The sequence below is a fragment of the Hyaena hyaena genome, unplaced genomic scaffold (genome assembly GCF_003009895.1).
Source record: "Hyaena hyaena isolate Hyena2069 unplaced genomic scaffold, ASM300989v1 scaffold_44, whole genome shotgun sequence".
In the NCBI taxonomy this organism is placed as follows: Eukaryota; Metazoa; Chordata; class Mammalia; order Carnivora; family Hyaenidae; genus Hyaena; species Hyaena hyaena.
Genome location: NW_024080676.1, coordinates 3,650,054 through 3,676,863, shown reverse-complemented (window position 1 = coordinate 3,676,863; position 26,810 = coordinate 3,650,054). Strand labels below are relative to the sequence as shown.

Here is a 26,810-nt window from a genome sequence, read left to right as displayed (position 1 = left end):
ACATAATATGGTCCCGTTTTTATAAAACAGGAACATATACATACACACACATATATGTACAGATGTTTGAGAATGATGGTAAGTGGAAGGATGCATACTTGGTTACTAAGCAGGTGAGTGGGGTGAATAATGTGGATGGAGGCAGGGAGAGGGGAGAACAATGAGACGGGCCTTCGCAAAAAAAAAAAAAAGGCTGTACTTAAAAAATACAATCACATTTATGCACTTGTATAAAATAATGAGTATCTGTAAAAATAATTTTTGAAGTAATCTCAAATATAAAAAAAAATATTTTATTCAGTTACTTAACACCTTTTGATGATTTGCTATTGTAATTCAAATAAAAATCTGAATTCCTTACCATGACTTCTGTGATCTGATCTTTGGTCACCTCTTCAACATGTGCCTCTACTGTCTCCTTCCTAAGTCACTTTCTGGACTCAAGGCTTTTGCAATTGCAGTTTCCTTTGCTTGATATGCTTTTCCTATAGGTTTGCATGACTGGCTTCCTCTCATATGTGGCTTCCACAGATGCCTACCCAATAAGCCATCCTCCCCTTCTTCCTCACCAACAGGAAACTGATTTTATTGGGACAGCAATATCTCATTTAAAATATTTGACCTCCCAGCTTCCACTGTAGCTAGAAGTGATACATTTCTGGTCATTAGGATATAAGTGGAAGTTACTAGGCATGGCCTCCTGGGAAGCATTTAAAAAAATTTTTTTTTAACTTTTATTTATTTTTGAGAGACAGAAACAAACAGAGCATTAATGGGGGAGGAGCGGAGAGAGAGGGAGAGACAGAATCTGAAGCAGGTTCCGAGCTCTGAGCTTTCAGCACAGAGCCCGATGGGGGCTTGAACTGTGAGATCATGACCTGAGCTGAAGTCAGACGCTTAACGGACTGAGCCACCCAGGTGCCCCAGCATTTTAAAAGAGCCACACCAGCTGTATCCTTTACCTTTCCCCTTCTCTTTCTGCGTTTTCTTGCCATGGAAATGGATGTGAGGCTAAAGCAAAGGCTCTCAAGATGTGGTCCTCAGATCAGCAGTCTCAGCATCACCTGGGAACTTGTTATAAATGCAAATTACCGGGCCCCACCCCAGACCCACTGAATCAGAAACTCTGAGGTTAGGTCCCAGTAATCTGTGTCAACTACTATTTCAGGTGGGTCTTAAGCATGCTGAAGTTTGAGAGCCACTGAGCAGTGGACAGAAGCTTCCTTAGAGAAGTTAGATGAAGACTAGTACACTGATAACATCACAGAGTCATTGCACCAGACTTGGACTTCCTCCTTTGGGCTTGGCAGTTATGTGAAAAAGTAATCACTATTTGATTAGGATACTGCAGTTAGGTTTCTATTCCATGCTACCGAATGAAATTCTAGTAGATAGATCATCTTCTAAATTTTGGTGGTAACATTGTCTCTTTAGAGATTTCCTTGACTACTCTGCTTATACTCTCCATTACCACCAAAGTCCTTCTCCATCATGCCATCCTGCTTGTTTTCCTTATAGCACTCAGTATACATTGAAATTATCTCACTTACTTACTGTTTATTTGCTTATAGTCTGTTTCCCCTGTAAGAATGTAAGCTTCACAGGGGCAGAACTTTTGTCTTTCCACTGCTGTACTCTGGCAGATACCGAAGTAACCGGTACATAATGGATGCTCCATTATTATTTGTGGAATGATTTAAAGGACTTTAAAAGTATATGTTACATTTAAAATCATGTATTTTTGGGGCACCTGGGTGGCTCAGTTGGTTAAGCGTCTGACTTCGGCTCAGGTCATGATCTCACGTTTCTTGAGTTCTAGCCCCATGTCAGGCTCTCAGAGCCTGGAGCCTACTTCGGATTCTGTGTCTCCCTCTCTCTCTGCTTCTCCACTCTCAAAAATAAATAAACATTTAAAAAAATTAAAAAATAAAAACCACCCTTCAATCCAGCAATCACACTACTGGGTATTTACCCAAATACAAAAATACATATTCAAAGGGATACATGCACCCTGATGTTTATAGCAGTATTACTCACAATAGCCATGATACAGGAGTAGCTCAAGTTTCCATTGATTGATGAATGGATAAAGAAGATATGGTATATATATGCAATGGAATATTTATTATTCAGCCACAAAAAAAGAATGAAATCTTGCCCTTTGCAACTACGTGGATGGAGCTACAGAGTATAGTGCCAAGCGGGATAAGTCTGTCAGAGAAAAACAAATACCATATGGTTTCACTCATATGTGGACTGTAAGAAACAAAACAAATGAGCAAAGGGGAAAGAGAGAGAGAGAACCAAGAAACTGATTCTTTTTTTTTTAAATTTATTTCTGAGAGAGAGAGAGAGAGAGAGAAAGAGATAGTGTGAGCAGGGAAGGGTCAGAGAGAGAGGGAGACACAGAATCTGAAACAGGCTCCAGGCTCTGAGCTAGCCATCAGCATAGAGCCCGATGGGGGGCTCGAACCCACGAACCGTGAGATCATGACCTGAGCCGAAGCCGGATGTCCAACCGACTAAGCCACCCAGGCACACCCCCAAGAAACAGATTCGTAACTATAGAGAACAAACTGATGGTGAGAAGAAAGGAGCTGGATTCAGGGACCAGTTAAAGAGGTGATAGGGATTAAGGAGTGCACTTGTCATGATGAGCAACGGGTGATGTATGGAAGAATTGAATCATTATATTGTACACCTGAAGCTAATAATAAAGTACTGTATGTTAACTAACCGGAATCAAAATAAAAACTTAAAACTAAAATCACAGATTTTTAAAGTAGACAAATGAAAAAATGATTCATTATAGACAATTTCCAAATTTTAGGGAAAAAATTTTAGTTGAGAAATCCATACACCTGCAAAAAAAACTGCATATGAAACCGAAGGGTTCTCTATGCTTGCCTCTGAACACTTTCTACCTAACTCTTAAGTGGCCTGTCAATTTGGAAACCATAAACGATTAACAAAATAGTTATGTAAATATTGAAGGTGCCACAGAAATGAACTACATGAGTTCAGTATTTTTTTGGCAAACTTGTCTTTCCATAGACATCATTTACTGCTACCCCAAGCAATATGATAGACTTGTTGATAACAACACTTCACAGAGCATTTAAATACAAACATTCAAATAAAAACAAAAATTCTGATCAGTTTTCGTATACATGCTAGAGGAGACACACAATAAGGTTTTAACCTTGGAGAAAAAAGCATTCTCTTCACCCACATCCTGATTATTTTACTTAGGTAGTCACATGTTTGCTCCAAGACTAACATCACTGCAAATAAATGAGGTCTTCTCTGTCACCAGCCCACGCAGGTGCATTGCAGGACAGAATTCAGATTGAGGATTCCCTGGGGATGTATTTGGGGGTCTCTGCTTGTGGGAGTGACCCAAGAAGCTCCAGTGCTCCTGTGTTGGGAAAGGTGAATTTTTTTTCTCCTGTTTTTACCTCATACAAAAAGCTCTCATCAACCTTTGGAAATCTGTATCCTTTGGGTTTTTTTTTTTTTGGTTCTTTTTTTTTTTTTAGAATAAGTTATTATGTAACATTTAAATAAACTGTATAAATACTTTTCTCAGCGGAGCTCAGAACAATCAAATAGAAGAAAGTACAGTGCTTCTGACTTAGATCCCTATCCACTCTCTCTTAAGGCTCGTAGGGTCTAGATGGGCCTCCTTGGAGCCACTATTGGGAAAGGAAAGTAGCAGAAAAGAGCCAGAGGCAGAATGGTGGGCTGCTCCCTATGGAAAAAAAGGAGCCCTGAGATTTGGTAAGACCAGTTTCTCCCTTTCTCACAGAATCAGGAAAGCATATTAGAGTTTCTTGGGAAGCCTTTCCAAATACTAGGAGCTGAAAGATCTTCAGGTCAGTAGCATCACAAGTGAAAAATTTTAGGAGATCCCAGAAGCTGACCTCAGCCCTCAGCCCAATGTGGCAGATTTTTCCTTTACTCTTAAGCAGTGAAATAATCTTTGGAGGGGCAATGACCTTGAGTTTGTACTTGAATACCTTCTATCTGGAATTACATCAGAACCAGCGCCAAAAGTACCAGCCTCATTTGGTAATGACAACATTCTATAACGCAGGGTTTTCACTCTTGACAGGCCGTCAAAATTATCTAGGGAGCTTGTTTAAAATAATGTTCTGGAGCTCAACTCCCAAAGGATTCGATTCAGTAGGTCTTAGGGGGTGTGGGAATTTGCATTTTCAAGGCTCTCCAGGTGATTCAATTGAGGTGGTCTGAGGCCTACAATTTGAGTAATATTGGCTTAAAAGGGAGGGGCCAGAATTGCTTCTTTCCCATAATAAGACCTACTATAGACAGTGACCCAAGGCCACCAGGCTGCCTGAAGTGTTCTCCTTGAAGAGGTTGGGTGGTCATCTAGACTCATTCTCAAAGGTTCAGGGAGTGAGTCTCCATGGTGCCCAACTCCGTAAAAGAACCAAAAATCGGGCTCACATTTGACTGGACTTGAGGATAAGTAGCAAAATCTGAAGTACTGGATTGTTTTGGGCGAGCGCCCCACAGCATATACATATATGTATATTTTTTCCTTTTCCCTTCTTCCTTTTCACTGATGTCGAGCTAAGGAAGCCAAGTAGACCCATACAGATAATACGTTGTTTGGGTATGGGTGAATGTATACAGCTAGAGCAAATTCTGTCTGGGGAAATTCAGAAGAGTGAATTCCAGTTTGATACACAGCGTCGATAATTGATTGTATATCAGTGTATGGCATCTGGATAGGAAATCCTGTGACCTAGACAAAAGACAGAATAACATGTAAACCCATGCTACAGGCATGTAGGCAATCAGGGATTATTATATGCAAAAATATTATAGAAGCCTCAAAAAATGATAGTCATAACATAACAGTTATTTTATAGGTGCTTACAATTGATGTGGGGAAAAAAAAGGCAGAAGGAAATGGTAGATAAAATTAAATTTCCTCATAACCTGCAGCCCATTGACAAATACTTGAGGCTGGCAGAGTAAAAAACACTTCTCCAGGAACTCCCTGTTGTCTTAATGCTAATACGTTGCTAGAGGGAAAACCACCTTAGCTTGACAATAGCTAGGCCTCTAGTATTCTGCGAGTCTTCTTTAGCATATGAAAATCTCACTGGAAACTTCCCCTGGACTCTACCTCCCCCAACTCCATAGTATGTAACCAGTCTCTCCTCCTGGTCCCAGGGCAGGCCTTCCTGTGCTTTATAAAAATTACCCTGTGGTTTAATAAAATCACCTTTTTGCACCAAAGATGTCTTCAAGAATTCTTTCTTGGCCATTGGCTCTGGACCCCATGAACCCCACTATAACCCCCAAAACTTCATCAACTATGTTCCAGGAAAGTACTAAATGCTTCACATACATATTTAATTCTCAAACCACCTTATGATGGTTCTACTATAATTCCCACTTTCCAGAGAGAGAGGAGCAAAGTCAGAGCTGATACCAGATCCTGCACACCTAACACTCCAAATACTTGCACCCTTTCTAGAATAGCAGACTGCCCTTGACAATATTACTTGTTTCTACAAATGAGGTATTTAAGTGAGCATCGTGGAAGAATTTATTTAACACTGGTTCAGTTTACATTTATTGACAACTGTGTGATAGGATTAAAGGATTATGGTACGTGGTCCCATGTAAAATTACCTATTTAATAATACACAAACAATCAGAAACCTCTTTCAAGCCTTAGATTGCTTACTTCAGGGGGCTTTTCTTGATCCTTAAACCTATTCATGTGTTCTTCCCATGTGGTTGCAATAGGCCACTGTCCTTCCCTAACTTACTTAATAAAATAGATTGCAGCTACATGTCTGATCTCTCATTAGCCTGTAGTTTCTGTGAATGCACACGATCAAGAATGTATCTGTCTTGTTTACTGTCATAACCCCACTGCCTAACACAATACCTGGCACTAGAATGCAAATAATAATTAACATCTGCTAAACACTTGCTAAGTGCTGGGTGCTGTGGTAAGTAGTAGCTCACTTAATCCTTACCTTACCTAGCCACAAACCAGAGTAACTATTTTTTTTAAATATTTTTATTTATTTCTAGGAGAGAGAGAGACAGCGTGAGCAGGGGAGGGTCAGAGAGAGAGGGAGATACAGACTCTGAAATAGGCTCCAGGCTCTGAGCTGGCAGTCAGCACAGAGCCCGATGCAGGGCTTGAACCCACGAACCGCAAGATCATGACCTAAGCGAAAGTCGGACGCTTAACTGACTAAGCCACCCAGGTGCCCCAGAGTAACTATTTTTATCCCTGTTTATCTTGCCCTGTGGGGTGGAAAGTATAGAGAAGTTAGATAACTTGGTCAAAGCTAGTGAATGGTTGAACCAGGGTTTGAATCCAAACCACAAGATTAAGCTCAGGTTTATGATTATGTGTTATTAAGTAGATAATTTTACAAAGAAAGTACAAGTTTTAAACCTTGGTTTATATTAAGCCTTAGTTTATATTGCTTTGCTTATCTGTTTACTCCTAATTCTGTTTTTTTTTTTTAATGCAAATAAAAGCAACTTCCTCCCTATTCATGAATAAATGGCACTTGCAGATCCCTCCTCAACAGTTTCCGCACTTAACTCCGGACAGATTCCTTCCTGTCTTCCCTCAGAGGGTTCCCTAGAAGATACCTAGTCTACGAGATGGTAGGGGAAAAGAATCTCACTCTTGGGAGACTGGGGCTTTCAAAATCCACTGGACCAGTTCACAGGAAGAGTCAGTGACAGGATGTCAAGAGCTGGTGTGTTGGGGAAAAGGAGGATCACAGCAATATACCAAATGTCCACCATGTCTAGTTATAAACTTATTGAGTTTGAGGTGCCTTTTAACCATCCAAGATGATGACAGATGTGTTGGTAAATATATAAGAAAGGAGGTCAGGAGAGAAGTCCAGGCTGCATACAGAAATTTGGGAGTATTTTGCATATAAAAGATATCAAAGCTTGCCTGCATTGCTTTCTTTTTTTGTTAAGAATTGGGGAAGAAGGAAGGAAATAAGAGGTGGGAGTTGAGTCCTCTTGTCCAGAACCAAGGACAGGGAATCTAGCCTATTATTACCTTCTAGGGAACATTTTTCAATTTCTTATTTGCAAGTGATTTTCTTTTGTTAATCTCTTTCCAAACTTTGTGGTTATATAACATAAAACATATGACTCTTTCCAAGGAAATGTCATGCAGTGTGGTCATGGTAATAGTTCTTCAGTATGTTTGAAATTTCTTAGTCTATAAATAAATGTACTTTAATGCCATATCATCTGTCATCTAGGAACAAAATAAAAAAGCATTTCAGGGATATCTAAGATTACTATTCCCTAGCAATTAACAACATAGATGAAACAAATGTCATTAATGCACGAAGTCATACACACACCCAATACAATTGTAGTAGTCTTTCAAATTCACTCTCTTCTTCAGATGACACGAAGCTTCCAGTGCCAAGTTCTAGTTTAGGAAGGATGTTTCGCAAAATATAAGTACATTGTCGATTCCAACGTGTTGGCTGTTTAGGTCGCCATTCCATCATTTTACATTTCAGAGTCCTTTCAATCCTAAAGTAAGAATGCAAAGATTATTTTATGACAAATTACAATTAATGTAATAAATGTGATAAGAGTTTTGTCACTTTACTCAAGTATGAGAATATATATATATATATATATATATTTTTTTTTTTTTTAATTTAGGATGAACCAGACCTTTATGGCTAAGGATATCTGCCATCATTCACGTTAACCAAGTTTGGGAGAAGCAGCCTCTTGCTTGGCTTGGGAAAGCAAGAAGCTTCCCAGGAGAGCCAATAGTTAGATCTCAAAGGCACATTTCTTTTCTAGTTAACTATGTGTAGGCAGTTGCCTCCTGGATGTGATGTGACAAAGTCTCCTGTCTGATCACTGGACTGACATGCCCATTCTCCAGGGCCCTCCTCTGTCATAAAACATTGTGTTTCCAAGAAACTGCATCTATGAAAGTTCAGGTATCTGGACTGGGTGATGTCAGCAAGTATGGATTTATTAGATTAGATAACACAACAAGCACAGTTGGAAGGAAATGAGGCATAGGCTGAAAAGTATGATGATCCATTTCCCATACTAGAATGTACACTCCATAAAGGCAGAGATCTGTGCCTGTGTATTCAGCCCCTAGAACAGTAGTGCCTGCTGGTAGATTATTCACAGGGACAGTGTAGGTTGGCTGACGGGGCCAACTTGAGAAGTCTCATCTTTCCACAGAATCAGTGTGTGCTTGAGGGGCGCCTGGATGGCTCAGTCAGTTAAATGTCTGACTTTGGCTCAGGTCTGAGAGTTTGAGCCCCATGTCTGGCTCTGTGCTGACAGCTCAGAGCCTGGAGCCTGCTTCTGATTCTGTGTCTCCCTCTCTCTCTGCCCCTTTCCTACTCATCCTCTGTCTCTTTCTCCTTCAAAAATAAACAAACATTAAAAAAATTTTGTTTAAATAATTTTAAAAACCGAAGCATAAGAACCACTTGTAGGGCTTTATCAACATATTTCACCTTGAGATATTGATTCAACAGGTATGGTCTGGGATCCTGGCATCTATCTTTTAAAATAGTTCTAGAGGGGCGCCTGGGTGGCTCAGTCGGTTAAGTGTCTGACTTCGGCTCAGGTCATGATCTTAGGGTGCATGAGTTCAAGCCCCGCGTTGGGCTCTGTGTTGACAGCTCAGAGCCTGGAGCCTGCTTTGGATTCTGTGTCTCCCTCTCTCTCTGTGCCTCCTCCACTCCCGCTCTGTCTCTGTCTTTCTCAAATATAAATAAACATTAAAAATAAAATAAAATAAAATAGTTCTAGAAATGATTCTGATGAAAACCAGAAGTTGGGAATCATTTCTCTACTGCATTGCTTTCTTTTCTTGTTAAGAATTGGGGAAGAAGGAAGGAAATAAGAGGTGGGAGTTGAGTGCTAGTGAGAGAAGGGAGTGGCAAAATTTTTTTTTGTTATACTTTGTTTTGATTAGTTGGTAGCAGCTTATATGGCAGCCTGCTATGTAAGCATGAGTCATTGGAGACAGTAAGATCTAGAAGCTTCTGACACATTTGGAGTAGGAGTTAGCCCCGCTGCAAAGTTTGTGACTTTGACAAAAGAGTCAAACTGAAAGGGGTAAGAGAACAACTCCTTAGGGCACATGTGTATGCGTATGTGTGTGTGTGTTTGTGTGTTTGGGGAAGGGGGCAGTGTGTGAGTGTGTGTATGTGTGTGTGTGTGTCTGGGGAAGGGGGGAGTGTGTGAGTATGTGTGTGTGTGTGTTTGGGGAAGGGGGGAGTGTGTGAGTGTGTGTGTATGTGTGTGTGTGTGTGTGTGTGTTTGGGGAAGAGGGGAGTGCCAAGGAGGAATAGTATGGATGTGTCTACCACCCAGCTTGGATGCTTTTTCCATATTCCAAGTTGTAGGCCATTTACTTTCATTTCCTTTCAAGTATTAGTTACTGCCTTATTGTTACCATAACTTCAACAGGTGTCTGTGATGGGAATTTTCCAGAAGCAGCCCTACAATAGTTTCCAGAGGCAATCATTTTTTAAACCTAAATGGTCTTTTTAAAGGAGTGTCCTGGAATGGCAGAGGAGATGCTTTTCAATGCACAGACCAAAAAATGATGACTCCATGGAAGACACTACTGTAATCTCCATCTCATGCTTCTATTGCGGAATCTAATAGGTATTTTGAGAGACTGGTTTGGAGAACTGAAAGGAGTAAGAGATTAGGGAGGAAACGTAGTAATCGTAATGTCATACCTGTTCTTTAGATCTTCGATCATGCTTTTATTAGTCTCACAATAAACTATTTCCTCAGGCTGAAATACATAGACAACCGAAAGTTAGAAAAGATTGCTGGGAGACCGCTCTGACATCATAGTCACTCCTGGAGTGCTAACTATAACGAGGGGAACCCAAACCACTTTCACGTGGCAAAAACACTTCACCACAGAAGCACAAAGGTAAAACACAGATCACAGTGTTTCCTTTGATTTCAATACTACTTCACCAGAGAGCGGGATAAGGAGTGGATTTACAAGATATTTTTCCTGGGTGAGAAAGGTCTGCTGCTCACATTCATTTATTCAGACAAACATCTGACATGCTCACTGGTTTTACCAGATAATATTTGGCACCTCACTAGTCTCGTCCACTTACTAACTGTGGTCTTGGTGAAGTTACTTAACTTCTCTGAGTCTCAGATACCACATCTTTAAGAGAGGGTCAATAATATATTTTTTTAATTTCTTAAAATGTTTATATAGTTTTGAGAGAGAGAGAGAGAGAGACAGAGACAGAGACAGAGTGTGAGCTGGGGAGGGGCAGAGAGGGGGCAGACACAGAACTCAAAGCAGACTCCAGGCTCTGAGCTGTCAGCACAGAGCTCGATGCGCAGCTTGAACCCGCGTACCATGAGACCATGACCTGAGCCAAAGTCGGATGCTTAACCAACTGAGCCACCCCAGTGTCCCAAGAGAGGGACAACAATAGTACTTACTTCCCTAGGGTCTTGTGAAGATTTTGAAACAAAGTAATATACGCAAAGTCTGTCACATATTGTTCAATAAAATCAGGTATTGGGGCGCCAGGGTGGCTCAGTCAGTTAAATGTCCAGCTTCGGCTTGGGTCATGATCTCACGGTTTGTGGGTTTGAGCCCCGTGTCGGGCTCTGTGCTGACAGCTAGCTCAGAGCCTGGAGCCTGTCTTGGATTCTGTGTCTCCCTCTCTCTCTGATCTTCCCCTGCTCACACTGTCTCTCTCTCTCTCAGAAATAAATAAAACATAAAAAAAATTTTTTTAAATAAAATAAAATCAGGTATTATTACTACTACTCTTTCAGGTTTTTAATTTTTGAGAGAGAGAGAGACAGAGAGACAGAGAGAATGAGCGAGCATGAGCAGGGGAGAGGGGTAGAGGCAGAGAGAGAGAGAATCCCAAACAGACTCCACACTCCATGCAGAGCTGCACAGAGGACTCAACCCCATGACCCTGGGATCATGACCTGCACCAAAACCAAGAGTGAGACTTTCAACTAACTGAACTACCCAGGTGCCCCACTGCTCTTTTAACATGGTTATCTTCCTTCTTTGATTGAATATTCATTTCTTCCAGCTGGCAGGAGCCAAGTCTTTGTGTGCATGTGTGTGTGTGTCCCTCCCTGCAGGGCTCACATGGACAAGAGGGAGGGGCTGAATTTGGACATTTTTATTTTGGGCATTCCTGAGCTGACAAATAGAGACAGGGACATGGGTGGAAGGAGGCTTGTGCAAAAAGTTCTTAGACCTCTAGGGGCTAGAATATTTCAAGAGTGATGGAGAAGATTCAGTCTGTCATGTGATGATAGAAGCCAGAGGTTCCTGAAGCGTGGTCCCCCGACCAGCAACCTCACACCTGGGGACTTGTTAGAGATACAAATTCTCAGCCCCCACGTGGGACCCACTGGATCAGAAACTCACAGGGCAAGGCCCAGCAGTCTGTGTTTCAGCAAGCCAGCCAGGGTTCTGAGGCTACCGTGGATAGATTAGACAACAGTCCCAGGCACAGGGAGTTCCCCCACGACAGACCCCACCAGGAGAGGGGAAGACACTGGAGAAAAGAAACTATGAACTCCAGCGTCATGTTGCACGGCCACCAGCTATCCCAGACAGCACAGGTAAACTGAGTGCCTTTACTGCTGCCACCAACCACTGGGCAACCCTCCAACACCTCCACTCCCCTCCTCTGCCCCCTCCCTCCATCAGGTAACTCTTGCGGATTAGTTAGGCCACCTTCAGGCCTGAGAAAGAGCCGTGGGTTATGTTAACTCGTAAGTTTATGAGGTGCTAGTCCACTTTTCTTCTTTGGCAAAGTCCCCTTTCTTTCAGGGAATTCATATCTTTTAAAACTTCAAGAGGATGTCCCTGTTAACTTCATCTCTGACTACCCACATGCTCATCTAACACACTCAAATATGCGTCCTCAATTTCGATAAAAAAAACAAGTGTTCACTATAGATAGTAGTTTATTTTGGGATGTGTGTGGCAAGACAGAAGATTGAGGGCCATTAACCCACAGGAAAGAAATCAGTAGAGATACAAGTCAAATCCATTTCTGAGTTTTATATTTATAGATTCAACTCAGCAAAAGGTTTAGTTTCCATGTTCAGGCAGAGTGGCTTTTAAAAACTACAATTTTGATCACGGCAGCCCTTGCCTTAGTGACATTAGCTTCTGACTGCCAAGGAGAGGACAGAGGCCCACGTCCTAACTGGGACTCGGCTCACCCCTGAGCTTGCCTTGCTCGCCCCCTGGCTGCAGCCGAGCTGGCGTTTCAGCTCCTCGACAGATACCTGCCTGCCGCTGCAGGTCGTCATGCCTGCAATGCCTTCTCCTCTGCAGGGACTGTTCTCTCTACCCCAACCTTTTTCCAGGCCAGCTCCTGCTCACCTTCCTCACTCTGCTGGTCACTGCTGTTTTCCCAGGAAGCCCCGGGAGCTGTCCTTCCCCGCAGGCCCTCTGCTGCATGCTCCCAAAGCACACTTATTTCTTCTGTGATCGCATTTACCACTCTGCCCTGCAATGGCTTGCTTCCTTCTCTTTCCTCCTTGAGAACACAAGTCCCAGCAATACCGAGACACGTCTTTTCCTTGCGGTACCGATGCCTGACACGGCACTGGCTCATCGCAACATTTCACTGAAGGCCTAATCAGTGATTAACAGTAAACAAAGAAAACCTCATCTCTAAATATATAACCTCCCTGCAGGAGGCAGCAATACATCAGTCACAGCTTTGGGATGAGAAAAGCTAGGGATGGCCTGTGGATGCTGAAAACGTTGTTTGCTCAAAAGAGATAACTACATTTCCCCTTCTTTAAAATGACTTTACAAACAGGAAATTAAATATATATATATATATATACATATATATATATATACGTATATATATATGTTTGCATCACATGGAGAATGTTTAGAAGGATACACAAGTAACTACTAACAGTGTTTATTTCTTAGAGAGTGGGAAAGATGTTGAAAGGAAGAGACATTCTTTATACAGTTTGGTACTGTATGATCCCCTCCCTGCAACTGCCATGCATTCCTTCTGATTTTGTGAAATGGCTCAAATATACAGACAAGCATAGAAAAAAGTGTAATGAAAATCCACCCAACACACCTACCACTTAGCTACATCTCACCTTTGCGTTCTTGCATATTTGTTTTAGATTTTTTAAAAGTAAAACATCACACACAGACTTGAAGTACTTTGTGTATTGCTCCCTGACCTCATTCCTTTTTTCTCTCTCCAAAGGTAACCTTTAACCTAAATTTGGTATTTATCATTCCTATGAATGCTTTTCCATTAGCAATATGTGTCTATATATACATAAATAGCACATAATTTTCAAACTTCATATAAGTGATTTTGTACTATATGTGTCATTTCATGTATTTTTCACTTTGCTTAACATTATTTCTTTTATATTCATTCCTGTTGATATGCAAGGCTCCATATCAGTGGTTCTGAACATTGGCTGCAGATTGGAATCATCCGGGGGGAGGGGAGCTTAAATAATACAGGTGTGTGAGTTCTACCCTCAGCGACTCTGATGTAATGGGTGTACAGTCAAGTTGAGAACTAGTGTAAACTGGTTTATACTTTTTAAAAAATTTTTTTAATGTTTTATTTATTTCTAGGAGAGAGAGAGAGAGAGAGCGTGAGCAGGGGAGGGTCAGAGAGAGAGGGAGTCACAGACTGAAACAGGCTCCAGGCTCTGAGCTGGCAGTCAGCACAGAGCCCGATGCGGGGCTCGAACCCACGAACTGCAAGATCATGACCTAAGCGAAAGTCGGACGCTTAACCGACTAAGTCACCCAGGCGCCCCTGGTTTATACTTTTTAAATATACTGTTATATGGAAGGTTTCATAGTATGAGTACTTCAAAACTTTTTTTTTTTTTTCTCCTTTTTTTTTTTTTTTTTTTTTTTTTTTTTTTTTGCTACTTGAAGTAACTCTATAAAGAACACTGTTATACTTGTCTGGGTGCCTGTGCATGCTCCTCTAGGACATATGCTCAGAAGGTGAATTGATGGATCAAAGGCTGAGCATCTTCAGCTTTATCCCGTATCATCACACTGCTTTCCAAAGGGTTTATAGCAATTTACCTTCCCATCATTTCTCTGCCTCTTTGCCACGCGTGGTATGATCACACTTAAAACAAATTTATTTTGCCAATCTTATCCATGTAAAGAAGTGTTTTGTTGTTTTAAATTGTATTTTCTTGACAGTGAGTAAGATTGAGCATTCAAGTTTCTGCTTCTATGAATTATTTTCTGCCTATTTTTCTACTATACGTTCCACTATTTTTTTAAACTTCCACTTCCTCTGGGCTCATGGCTCTTAGTTTATGGGTTTTGAAATTGCCTGCACCTTGCCATACCCTGGACCTCAATCCAGAAACAGCCACTGAAGTGGAATCTGGGGGGCTTCACAAAGTGACGCTCAATACATCACAGACCTGCCAGCTGAGCCATCTGGTAATTATGTTGTGATTGACTGCAGATCTGAGCTTCCGCCTCCTGCCTCAGATGCTCCCACACTGAGTCTGCAGCTTTTCTCCTCCCTCTTCTTTCGAGAGTAGTGAAATAGGGGAACCCATCACAAGTCCTGGCTTCAAACAGTGAGACTGGCTGTGGTTCCCTGGATTTCATGAACCATTTTCAGACCTTGTTGTCATCCTTTGTTCAGCCCTACTCACTGCTGCCCTGTTTCTACTCCCTCATATAACTGTCATAGTTTGGAGCCCAGATAAGCCTTTTATTTTTCAATTTTTATATTTTATCATTACCATGGATGTGGAGCAGAAGGGTTAGGTCAAAGTAAACTTACTACACCATCTTGACATTATATTTTCAAGTTTAGAATTAACATTAAATTTTTTTTACTTTAAAATCTACATTCACATTTAAGATGATACCTTCTTTTCAATTCTTCTTTTCTGCAAGTAGAGGAGTATAATCGGAGTAGCCCAAACTCAGGCTGGATGGCAGAGAAAACTAGATTTTATTAACATTGCCAAATAATTCAATATGCAATCAGCTATATAAACATCATGAGAGATGGCACAGGTATCTACAGGTATCTACAGGTAAAGATTAGAACCAATGGTAACTTTCATACAGATATACCTGAAAAAATATAATTTACCTGTATGCTTTGTGCTTTTGTCCCTTGGACATTTTTGGGAAGCAACTGTTTCCAGAAACTTTCTTTTGAATAGTCAAAATATACAGCCATTGGTGTATTATTTTGTTGAATATTAAACCAGACCTATTAAAACATTAACATAAAATCATCAGTATAGGCACATGGGAGCACAAAGCTCCTACCTGGTTATATGGAGCCACATTTTACAGTCCTACTACCCAATGAAGCCAAGGGAGGTTCTGAGGCAAGAGGTAAAGAGATTCCAAGGGTACATGAACATTAGACTGATCACTGCTTCTCAACCTTGGAGAGAACCACCTGAGGTACTCTAGGGATAGAAGAATCTCTGGCCTTATAACCCAGGGATTCTACTTGAACGTCTGTGTTTTCTTCAGAGCCCACATGGCTCTAATGTCGAGCTGGAATAGAAGAGAACTATTTGACTCTTGACGAGATAACTCCAAATAAGACTTTTCCCCCATATACTTACATTTCCATCATCAAACAAACAGTCCACGCTTTGTAAGGGACAAAATGGGTCAAACTGCTTATGACATTGCCCAGTTAATGGATTCCAAAGCAAATATTCATCAGTTTCTTGAGTTAATACATAAGCCACTTGCCCCTGTGTGAGGAAAAAGTTGGTTAAAGTCATTTTTGGTGGGTGGTTGATTCAACTCATTTTTGTATGTGGAAATTATAATGTAAGGATATGATATCTTTGATTTCTAAAAGTCTTTTTGGGGGGCAGTCTTCAAAGTCTTTTTGAAAAGGAAAAAAGCGAAAGCTCCAGAAACCCTTAGGCCCAGGCTAGCATGGAGGCCCAAAGAAGAGAATGTTTGAGCTGCTGCTGCCATGTACAGCTCTGTAGGGTGTGTCCTCACAGCAATAAAACATGTTGTTCTAGGGGTGCCTGGGTGGCTCAGTTGGTTAAGCGTCTGACTTCAGCTCAGGTCATGATCCCTTGGTTGGTGGATTCAAACCCTGCATCAGGCTCTGTGCTGACAGCCCAGAGCCTGGAGCCTGCTTTGGATTCTGTCTCTCCCTCCCTCTCCCTCCCCCATTCATGCTCTGTCTCTCTTTCTGTGTCTCTCAAAAATACATAAAAGTTAAAAAAAACCATATTGTTCTAGAAAAATCAGTGTTTTTTGACAATTTCCTAACAGCTAGCACCAAAGTGTTTTTTAAAACGTTTTCTTAATATGTTTATTCATTTTTTGAGAGACAGAGAGAGAGTGTGTGAGTGGGGGAGGGGGAGAGAAGGAGACAGAATCTGAAGCAGGCTCCAGGGCCTGAGCTGGTAGCACAGAACCCAACGTGGGGCTCGAACCCATGAACTGCAAGATCATAACCTGAACTGAAGGCTGCTTATCCAACTGAGCCACTGAAGGCACAGTGCTCCTGAAGTGTTTTGAGGTAGGGACCCTTTAGTCTAATTCACACAAAGGCACTATATGGACTAACTCTGCTTTGAGTAGAATATGCTTAGGGACTGGAGGAGAACACCACACAGAGTTAGGAAATAGACACTTGCCTAAGGCTCTGAAAAAGCCAAGTGAAGTAAAAAAGCCATTAAGTTAATTTTGAGCATAAGATCTAGCACTGGAGGCTAGAGAGAAAGTATACAGAAAACCATCTGAGGAATAACAGTAGTCATTATGTTGTTATTCTGTTCTGAACATACTTTTTTAAGTGCAAAATTTTTCTTAGCAAAGAATAACAATTTCAGGTAATAATAAAGACTATTGAACACTTAAGGGGAATTTGTGTGCACCAGGCACCATGCTCAGGATTCACACTAAAATTTTCACTTACATTCACTCTAAATTCTTTGAAGTAGAGGTGATAATTATGCTCATCTTTCAGATAGAGTCAGAGGTTGATGGATTTGTCTAGTGTAACTGTACATAGCATTAGTCCTATTTATGGAGAAGATAACTGAGGTTCAGAAAAGTAAGTAAACAAAGCTGAGACCATACAGTTAGTAAATGGCATTGCTGGGTTTTAAACCACTTTGACCCCAAACACATATTCTTAATACTGTGCTTGGTGTCTCCAAAGCTCTTGTTCTTTATCATTGTGCTCGGCTTCTTTTCAGGAAGGGGGAGGCGTTGCCTCAACCACAGAGCTGAGGTGAAACACACAGCTGAATACCACCCACGGTGTTGACTTGCAGGCATAAATGCAAATGTTTGTTGAAATACTGTTGACTGTTTACTGCCATCTAGCGGCACTTAAAACTACACAGGGGGATTGTGAGGGGAAGTTAACCATGGGCTTTTTGCTTGCTAAAAGAAATAATAAACCATGCCAAGGAAACATAAAGAAATAAGTGATCACAACACAAAGCCTAAAACAAGACTAGAAATATTGACCCTTATCAAATATTTGTGGTAGAAACAGAAATAGAAACATTCCAAAAGAAGATCATTTTTCTGGAGGTATGAATGCAAGAGTATATAATTAAGGTGTAAAAATGTCAGTAGGTAAACACAAATTTCAGGTCCACTTCTTGTATACAAGACTAAAAATCGAGAAATGAAGAATAAGGAGAAGTATTTCTTAAGGATCTTTAAATACAGTATTAGAAAATTATAAAGATGATAGTGGTGATGATGGTTAATGACTCCTACAACTATCACTATACCTGTTACTACATCACCACCACCACCACCACCAAGTGGCGAATATTGAATACTCACCATAAATCAAGGTGCTATTCTCAGTGCCACACATTCACTATGTAATTTAATATTTTAGTAATTCCATGAAGTAGCACTATTACTAGTACAGTTTTACAAAGAAAAGAAAGGAAAGCCTTTCTTTACACTGTGGTCATTTTGAGGAACCAACAATACCTCTTAACTAAATCATTAGTTGCCCAAGAAATTCTCCAATTAGCTTGTGAAAAGATGGAAAGTTGGGATTAATGTCTTTTAAACTTGCAGCTGAACAGTTGATTAGTTTTGTTTACATTATGTAAATATTAACACCAGCACTTACTTCCAATATTGAGGTGCCCAGGAGGACCAAAGCTTTCTTTCCAAAGTACAGAAAGAAATTACAGAGTAGTATGGCATGTTCTTCCTTATTCCCAATAGCCAAACTAATGCAGCGCTAAGGCAAAAGAAACCAGAAGAGAAAGATGAGCAATGCAAGCATCCAACAGACTTGGGGCCCCTCTCCTCCCTCCAGCTTCACACACACATATTTTTGCCAGGTTACTAGGATGACTGACTGCAAAGTTGCAAGGTCTGGTACCTTCTGCCTGAGAAAACACTGGCGAGAACACTAACTTGGATTATAGGAGTCACCTCTACTGTGGGGCAATTAACGTGGATACTGTGTAAGTGACCAAATAGCTTATCATCCAGTCTAGAACGTTTCTGTTAAGGAGAAATATAACTGCCCTGGGCAAACAGGGACATGTGGACTGATATTTTAAGAAAACCTCATCTGCTAGGAAATCACATAGAGTTTTTAGAGGAAGGGGTTCTTTGGTCAATGGAGCTATACACTCTGTCTTGTGCCAATATAGGGCTCTCAAGTCACAGAGAGGAACAGATTGGAGTTGAAGCCCAGTCTGAAAGATGATTGAAACGTCTTCAACTGAAAGAGCTGGACAGTTGGGGCTGGGTGTAGTCAAATATAGGGTGCCTCGTAAAGCAGTTGTTGCAAGAGAGAAAAAGCACAGTGGAGGTGGCAGACTGGTGGTCTATGCCCTAGTTGTGGTCAAAAGTGTGTTTTTTGTTTGGCCCTGGGATGTTTTTTAAAATTGGGAGATCTCATATAAAACTCTGCATTTCTGGCTTCCCTTGAAAAACCAAAAGATCTAACAACATATATGGGCCCAAATGTTCATACAGCAAGTCTGTTGTTGTTGAATAGCAACTGCAACATTTAGACAGGACGTGTGTCTTCCAGTTCAGTATAGTCCTCCATAAAGGGATGTAGTGGCCAGGGAGGTGGGGATGGGGGACCTAAGGCAGTGACTATTTACCAATCTGTATGAAAGCATTCCAGTGTTTTAACAAAATATATGGTTACATCTGTATACACTGGAAGAACATGATGGTGAGGGATGGAGGTTAGGGAGGATGGTAACATGGCTCCTCTGAAAGAAAAGTGTGAACAGAAGAGTGAAGGGCAGAATATGAGTGGTCTTCATTGTCAGGCCAAGGAGGTTGTCCTGACTGGATTTCATAAGAGGAGGAGGGAACAGTGAGAACAGGTAATTAACATACTGAGTTCTAGATGCCTTGCATCTGTTATCCTTTTCAAAACCCCTATATAACACAGATGAGGAAGTTGAGGTCCAAGGAAGCTCAATGACCTAACTTAGGTTCCAAAGCTCTTAAGTGGTTGAAGTGGGATTTGAACCAAGGTTTGTTTTTCTCCAAAGACTGTGTGTTAGGGAGGAGAAAATAACACTTGTTCTGTGACAGTCTAATAATTGTATATCATGGGCATCCCATGGCCAAAGGGTTCGTGTCAGTGGGAAGACATTAGCCAAGAGGAATCCCATACTTGTAGTAACCTCTTGGTTATGGGTATTCTTTGGATTGGTGGTTGGGGTGGCAAGGGACTCAGGAGTACTAGTATTTGCCTGAATGGTTATTTTTATGGTTAGTTTTTAGATATTTTAGAGGTTCTTTCAATGTTCTGCAGGATTATAACACCCATGAACACATTTTGATTAGGTGAAAGAGTCTCAGAAGAGTCTGGAGTTAATGACATCTCTTTGAGTTCTACTAGATTTGAATTACTGAATCACTGGAACCACATGCTTGTGTCTCCTTTGTTCTCACTTAGCAAAAGACAGAGTAGCTGACCTATTAAGTTATCCCTGTGCCCCATAAATTCATTTCAGCTCAACTCTAGCCTCTAAAACATTCTAGATAAGTGCCAGGACCATTGGCTCCCGATGGAAAGTGTCCCTCTCTAAGGCTCCCACGATACCAGTAATTTTCAACTAAAAATATTTGTTTAATGCTTGCTAATTTGTATAAAAATATAAAAATAAATAATATTCAAGTCTACCTATTCATTTAAAGAGATTAAGCTTGGGATGTATATGTACAGTGTACAGAGTATGAGTGTAGATTCAATATATAAGCAACTAAATATAAGAGCATTGAAAAAAGTGCTCTACTTAGGGTTGCCAGATTTGTGGAAAAAAATAGGATGACCAATTAAATTTGCACTTGGTATAAACAAATTTTAGTATAAATATGTCTCAAATATTGCATGGCACCTATATTCTATTTGGCGACCAGTTTAAAGAGAATTTTAATCCAAGTGCTGAGGAAAAGCATTGCTATGCATGCTCCTCATTGAAATGTGGGGAGACTGGGGAAAGCTTCTGAGAACTGGTGGTGTTTGCCCTGGACTCAGTGTCTGTCCAGCTCCATAGTGACAGGCCAATTTCTGTCTGGAAGATGTCATAATATTGTACTCCTGGAATTCCCATTGGATGAAAATAGTCGTGAGCTACCACTTATAATGTTGTTGAATAGATTGTTCTCCTTTAAGAATCATTTCTGGGGTGCCTGGGTGGCTCAGTCAGTTAAGCCTCCGACTTCAGCTCAGGTCATGATCTCACGGTTCGTGGGTTTGAGCCCCGCGTTGGGCTCTGTGCTGACAGCTAACTCAGAACCTGGAGCCTGCTTCAGGTTCTGTGTCTCCCTCTCTCTCTGACCCTCCCCTGCTCACACTGTCTCTCTCTCAAAAATAAATAAAACATTAAAAAAAATTTTTTTAAAAGAGAATAATTTCTATGTATTATTACAGAGCTGCATATGATATATTAAATTATCAAATCCTGTCAAATTTCACAAGACAAAGTATTACATATGTGTATAATATTTTTAAAAATATATTTAAGAGAAAAATAAGAAATATTTACTCTACATTTTAATAATAAAATGTAATTCGTTACCTCTGATGTCATCCATATATCAAAACCATCATTTTTATCCAGAATATCAGGCACAATAGGAATCAAAGATACAAAGCGAGCGATGAGGTCCTAGAATAATATTAACTAACATTTATTGAATGCAGACTATGTGGCCATCACTGAGCATAGTGTTTTACATGCGTGACCATCACATTTAGTGTATCCCACAAGCCCATGAAGTACATACTATTATTATTTTTGTTTTACAGAAGAGGAAAAAAGCATAGCATACTAAGATAACTTGCCCAGAGTCACACAGCTAACACAGTGTATGGAATCTCTGGGAACAAGGCCAAGTTAGCCTGACTCCAGAGTATGCCCGTTAACCATTACACTTTACTGTATTAAATTCTAGAAATTTTAAACATTATATATATTACATATATGCTTTAAATTACAACTGTTAAATTTTTTTAAAGAGATATTGAAGAATAGCAAAAGCTTGATTTGCTTTAGGTTTCAAATCTATTAGAATTATTTTTATTAATATAAGCTTGTTTTCTCAAACAACAGAAGTTATACTGTGGACTGTTCCCCCTACAAGGATGGAGACAAGGACTCAGACTAAAATAGGGAAGTAGAAAGGGATACAGATAAGTAATGAGTCAACACAGAAAGCTTACTAACATTTTCATTGATTTATAACAGCCATCATTTATGCACCAATGACCTCCTATATTGGTCATGTTTCTGACTTCATGATTCATAGTCTTTCATAAGCAAAGTTGCTAAGAGTCATATTTAAAAACAAAACAAAACAAAAAAGGATTGGGGCACCTAGGTGGCTCAGTTTGTTAAGGGTCTGACTCTTGATTTCAGCTCAGGTCATGACCCCAGGGTCACAGGATCAAGCTCCACATGGGGGCTCCACACTGAGCATGGAGCCTGCTTAAGATTCTCTCTCTCTTTCTCTATCTCTCTCTCACCCTCTGCCCCCTCCCCTGCTCTCACTCTCTCACTCTCTCTAAAATAAAAAACCAAATAAACAAAAAGACGATATTGTTTTTGAAATAAATCTAGAGCATTATTATCTCTTTGTTTTTTTTTTTTATTTCTAGGAGAGAGAGAGAGAGACAGCGTGAGCAGGGGAGGGTCAGAGAGAGAGGGAGTCACAGACTGAAACAGGCTCCAGGCTCTGAGCTGGCAGTCAGCACAGAGCCCGACGCGGGGCTCGAACCCATGAACTGTGAGATCATGACCCAAGCGAAAGTCGGGAGCTTAACCGGCTAAGCCACCCAGGTGCCCCAATTATCTCTTTGAACTTTGGGTGTCAGAAAACATAAGCAGAAAGAAACACATGATGGAAAGGCAGAGTGTAGCAAAAGGTAACCTAAGTCAGGGCTTTTTATTTCAGCCTAGAGTCCAGCTAAGGGAGCTTTCTAATGGACAAATAATACGAATATTCTGAGGTGAGCCAATTGATTCAATCAAACCTGAATAAGCAAATGGTATAAGTGATTTTTTTGTGGATGCCTTTTAAGAAAAGCTTATTTTTTTCTTCAAAGAGGAGACTTATAGTTCTGATTTCACATTTTCCTTTCTCAAAGTAGAAGGAGGTTTTGAGTCCATAGTGGATAAATCTTCATTTTATATGAACTTCCATTTTTAGTATGTCTCTCTTGTCAGCTGGCAAATAGATATGCATAAAGGAAAAGTCACATAGGGTGGGGTAGGAAGTGTTACGATGGCAGTTTACAGAGAAAAATATAGTTTCTTCATTCCCACATGCAATGAGAAGCAATCCTGTGAGAAGCAATTTGTAGGACACAACTCCTTTAGAAACCTAACTTTAAAAAAAATATTTATTGATTTATTTTTAGAGAGAGAGAGAGAGAGCGTGAGGGTGAGCAGGAAAGGAGCAGAGAGAGAGAGAGAGAGAGAGAGAGAGAATCCCAAGCAGACTCCATGCTGTCAGCACAGAGCCTGGCGCAGGGCTTGATCCCACGAACTGTGAGATTATGACCTGGGCTGAACCCAAGAGTTGGATACTTAACCAACAGAGTCACTCAGGTGCCCCTAGAAACATAACTTAATTTTGCCTGAAGCCAAAGGAGTTTTTCTGTGTCAGTTTTCAAAGTCTGGTAGAAACGTCACAAAGCCAGTGTGGTCACATGAACTGGTGTAGCACCAGTGACTTTCTAGCCCAAGCGGGTAGAAATGAAGGAGGTCAGGAAGAAATATTGTCTCCCATCTGGGGCTCAGGAGGATATACTGTAACATAGATGGCTTCTCTCTCAGGAAACTGTTTTTGAAAACAAAACAATTTTAGTAAGAAAGTTATGCTCAAAACTTGATATAAAACCTGATATAAAAAAGTAAACAAATTAAAATAAATATAAAGTAACAAAATGTTCTAAAATTTACTATGTTGCACAACTTTGTGTATATATTAAAAACCACTGGATTGTCTACCTTAGATGGGTGAATGACATATAATGTGAGTTATATATCAATAAAGCTACTAAAATACATATCTTACAAGTGTTGCATTAGAATCATGAAGAAATATATCCAGGAGTTGCTGAGGTGGATTTAATGCCTTGATATATCTTGTTACTAAGATCTGTTTCCCTTCACCATCAAAGACAGTAGTTGTGATTCTTCGGTTGGGAAATATCGCCTTACAACTTTGTTTAAAAGTCTGCGCTCTCTCGAAAACATCTGTGTGATCTGAAAACTAGAATCAAGTTCAAAATATTTCAACATTATTCCATACTGTTTCCACAGGAAAATATCAAGAACCAAGGTTCATTTTTATCCACTTTGAAATCATTATTACTAGCTTTTAAAACAGTTTATACTTCTTTAATAGTACCTATAAAAACAATTCAGTGCAAAACCTACCTTGTCTAGTTCTGGATTACAGGTGACATATGATATTTGAGGTTCAATGGTAGCAAAAATATTTAAGAAAGTACATTCTTTTAAATTCTGCCCACAATAATCTTCTTTAGGAGACACATAAGTCTTACTCCAAGTATACCCAAGCAAAACTGGTGGAGTATTTACTTGAAATGTTCCACTAATCTGAAAGAACATAACAATATAATAGATTCTGCATGATGAAATAACATCAGCCAAATACAGCACAGCTTGTTCCGGTCTTCTCTTGAGGAGGAAATGGGCTTGCACGGGCATGCGCATGCGGGTTCTACCAATATGTACCTGCACAAGAATGACCAGGTTCTTCATGGTGATCTATTCACAGGCACCTTCAACTCCCTGGGTCCCTGTCTAACATGCACTACGTGGAGAGGGCGGATGTAAGAAAGGGATGAAGCAAGGAGGCAAGTTGCCCTAACAGAGTGATAGAAGTTCCTAGAAGATCTAATTCAGGCTCAGAGAAGATGCTAAAAGACCATGTTACACTGGGTATGTTTAACAATGGGTCTAGGAAGAGAAGAAAAAGTGTAATAGCAGGAAAGACAACCCACAAGTCCACAGAAGGAGGAATCTTGTGTGTATGTGTGTGCATATGTGTGTGTATGTGTATGTGGAGGTAGGAGCTGATTTACAATAATAATAATAATAATAGTAATAGCTAATAGTTACTGAACGCTTACTGTGTTCAAAGCATTGTGCCAAGCACTTGATGTAGATCAGATCATTCAATGAAGTAGATACTCTCTTACCTCTACATTGCAGATAAGGAAACTGAGGCTCACAGAATTTGAGTAATTTGCAAACTCACACAGCTAATGAGGTCTGCCCACTTTTGAAGTTCACATTCTTAGCTACCTCTCTAGCCTGGAATCCGGCCTGAGACGGGACACGCTTGGAGATTTACAGATGTAGGAAGCCCTGTACCCCAACAACCTAAATTTCTATTGCTCTTTCTGTGCAGCTCTTAGGCTTGCAACATGCTCCCTCATGACATCCCTTGTGATAACATATTATGCAGACATTTCTACTCTCTAATATCCATTCTCTCCTCCTTATCACCAACAGTTTTAGGTGGCAATATGACAGGCACATAGTGGTCAAGTCACGTAAATGTAAGAAGTCTGCTGGGTTTTCTAAGGAAGTGCACTGCCCCTTCTTGCTTCACCCTGCTCTCGTTTGCAACATGAATATGAGGCTGGAGGTACACTGAAAATTTACAATTATGAGGATGAAAGGCACATAATATGTAATGTGATGATATTCTTGAGCTGCTACACTGTCATCTAGACTTCTTTTTAGGTGAGATAAATAGACCCCTTATATCACTCATTGTTAGCTTTTCTGTGGCAAATTGCTGAATGCAATTCTAATACACACATAGTTCTTTCTGAGTCAAATATCGTTTTTTGTTCAACAACCATCTTTAAGGGCTTGATTCAAAAGTCATCTCTTTCAGGGCACCTGGGTGGCTCAGTTGGTTAAGCGTCCAACTTTGGCTCAGGTCATGGTCTCATGGTTCATGGGTTCGAGCCCCGTATTGGGCTCTGTGCTGACAGCTAGCTCGGAGCCTGGAGCCTGCCTCAGATTCTGTATCTCCCTCTCTTTCTGACTTTCCCTTGCTCATGCTCTCTCTCTCTCTCTCTCAGAAATAAATAAAACACTTTAAAAATTTAAAAAAAAAAAATCTCTTTGGTAAATACTTTCCTGACCTTTCATTTCCTTCTCATACCCCTTTTGTTCACCCCTGGCCCTTCTGAATACTACCACTCCTCCTCCAAACCAGGAAGTCTAAGGTACTTCCTACTGTATGTTCTCATAGTACCTGTCTTTTGCCCCTATCAAAGCACTATAGCATTAGTTTTCTTCTATAGACAGTGAGCTCCTTGAGGTAGAAAATTCATTTCTGAGTCTAGGCTGGGGTTTTTCCATTTTGCGGGTCATGTAGGCATATTTGTGCACACAACTGAACAGGAGAGCCCTGTGGGGCTATCACAGAATGAGGTGCTAATCATCAGTCTCACTGTTATAAGCAATGCTGACGAGCTGAAACTCCTGGAACCCATGGTCACAAAGCAACACAACACCATTAATCATTTATCATTAATCAAAGAACATTTGTGAATCTGATCCTAAAAACTATCATATGCAAATATAAATGTTGCTTCAAGACCTAAGGCTAGCTGTGTTATTCTTCTTTTTTTTAAGTTTATTTATTTTGATAGAGAGAGTGCTTGCACTCATATGAGCAGGGGAGGGGCAGAAACAGAGAGAGAGAATCCCAAGCAGGCTCCATGCTGTCAGCCTAGAATCTGATGCCGGGCTCTATCTCATGAATCATGAGATCATGAACTGAGCGGAAATCAAGAGTCAGACATTTAACTGACTGAGACATCCAGGCACCCCTAGGTGTGTTATTCTTTATCAGTGAACACTCTAAACATGTAGGAAAGAAATTTGTGGGTGTCTCCTGCTCTAGAGACAGCTAAAATATTTAAATACTCCAACACCCAGTGGCACGCAAAAACAGGATTGCTCTGACCTACCAACCTGGTAATCACAGAATCTAATTTAAAGATAACAGTAAGTTCCTACTAGCCAAAGTAAAAACTTAGAATAATTAGCAAATACTCATTTTCTATTACCTCAGATTGTTGCAGAAGAGCAGAGAAAGGGAAGACAATGGACCCAAGCCAATTCTTTCTTATATGTGAATGACTACTGCAGCTCTTGAAATAGGGATCCTATTAACATAAATAATTTTTCTGTTA

The 26,810-nt window shown here is 40.4% G+C and overlaps 1 protein-coding gene across 1 annotated transcript in view; it reads right to left on the bottom strand.

Annotated features, from left to right (window-relative positions):
• Positions 1-3,575: 3,575 nt before the first annotated feature.
• CC2D2B (coiled-coil and C2 domain containing 2B) overlaps positions 3,576-26,810 on the bottom strand; it is a 98,068-nt gene continuing 74,833 nt past the window's right edge. The window contains exons 25-34 of the mRNA XM_039230186.1: positions 26,685-26,783; positions 24,004-24,186; positions 23,639-23,836; positions 21,139-21,228; positions 18,204-18,317; positions 15,691-15,825; positions 15,201-15,323; positions 9,777-9,835; positions 7,398-7,575; positions 3,576-4,771 (exon numbers count right to left, since the gene is read on the bottom strand). Of these exons, the coding sequence (XP_039086117.1) occupies positions 4,583-4,771; positions 7,398-7,575; positions 9,777-9,835; positions 15,201-15,323; positions 15,691-15,825; positions 18,204-18,317; positions 21,139-21,228; positions 23,639-23,836; positions 24,004-24,186; positions 26,685-26,783 (1,368 nt within the window). The 3' untranslated portion in view covers positions 3,576-4,582. The remainder of the gene's footprint in view (positions 4,772-7,397; positions 7,576-9,776; positions 9,836-15,200; positions 15,324-15,690; positions 15,826-18,203; positions 18,318-21,138; positions 21,229-23,638; positions 23,837-24,003; positions 24,187-26,684; positions 26,784-26,810) is intronic.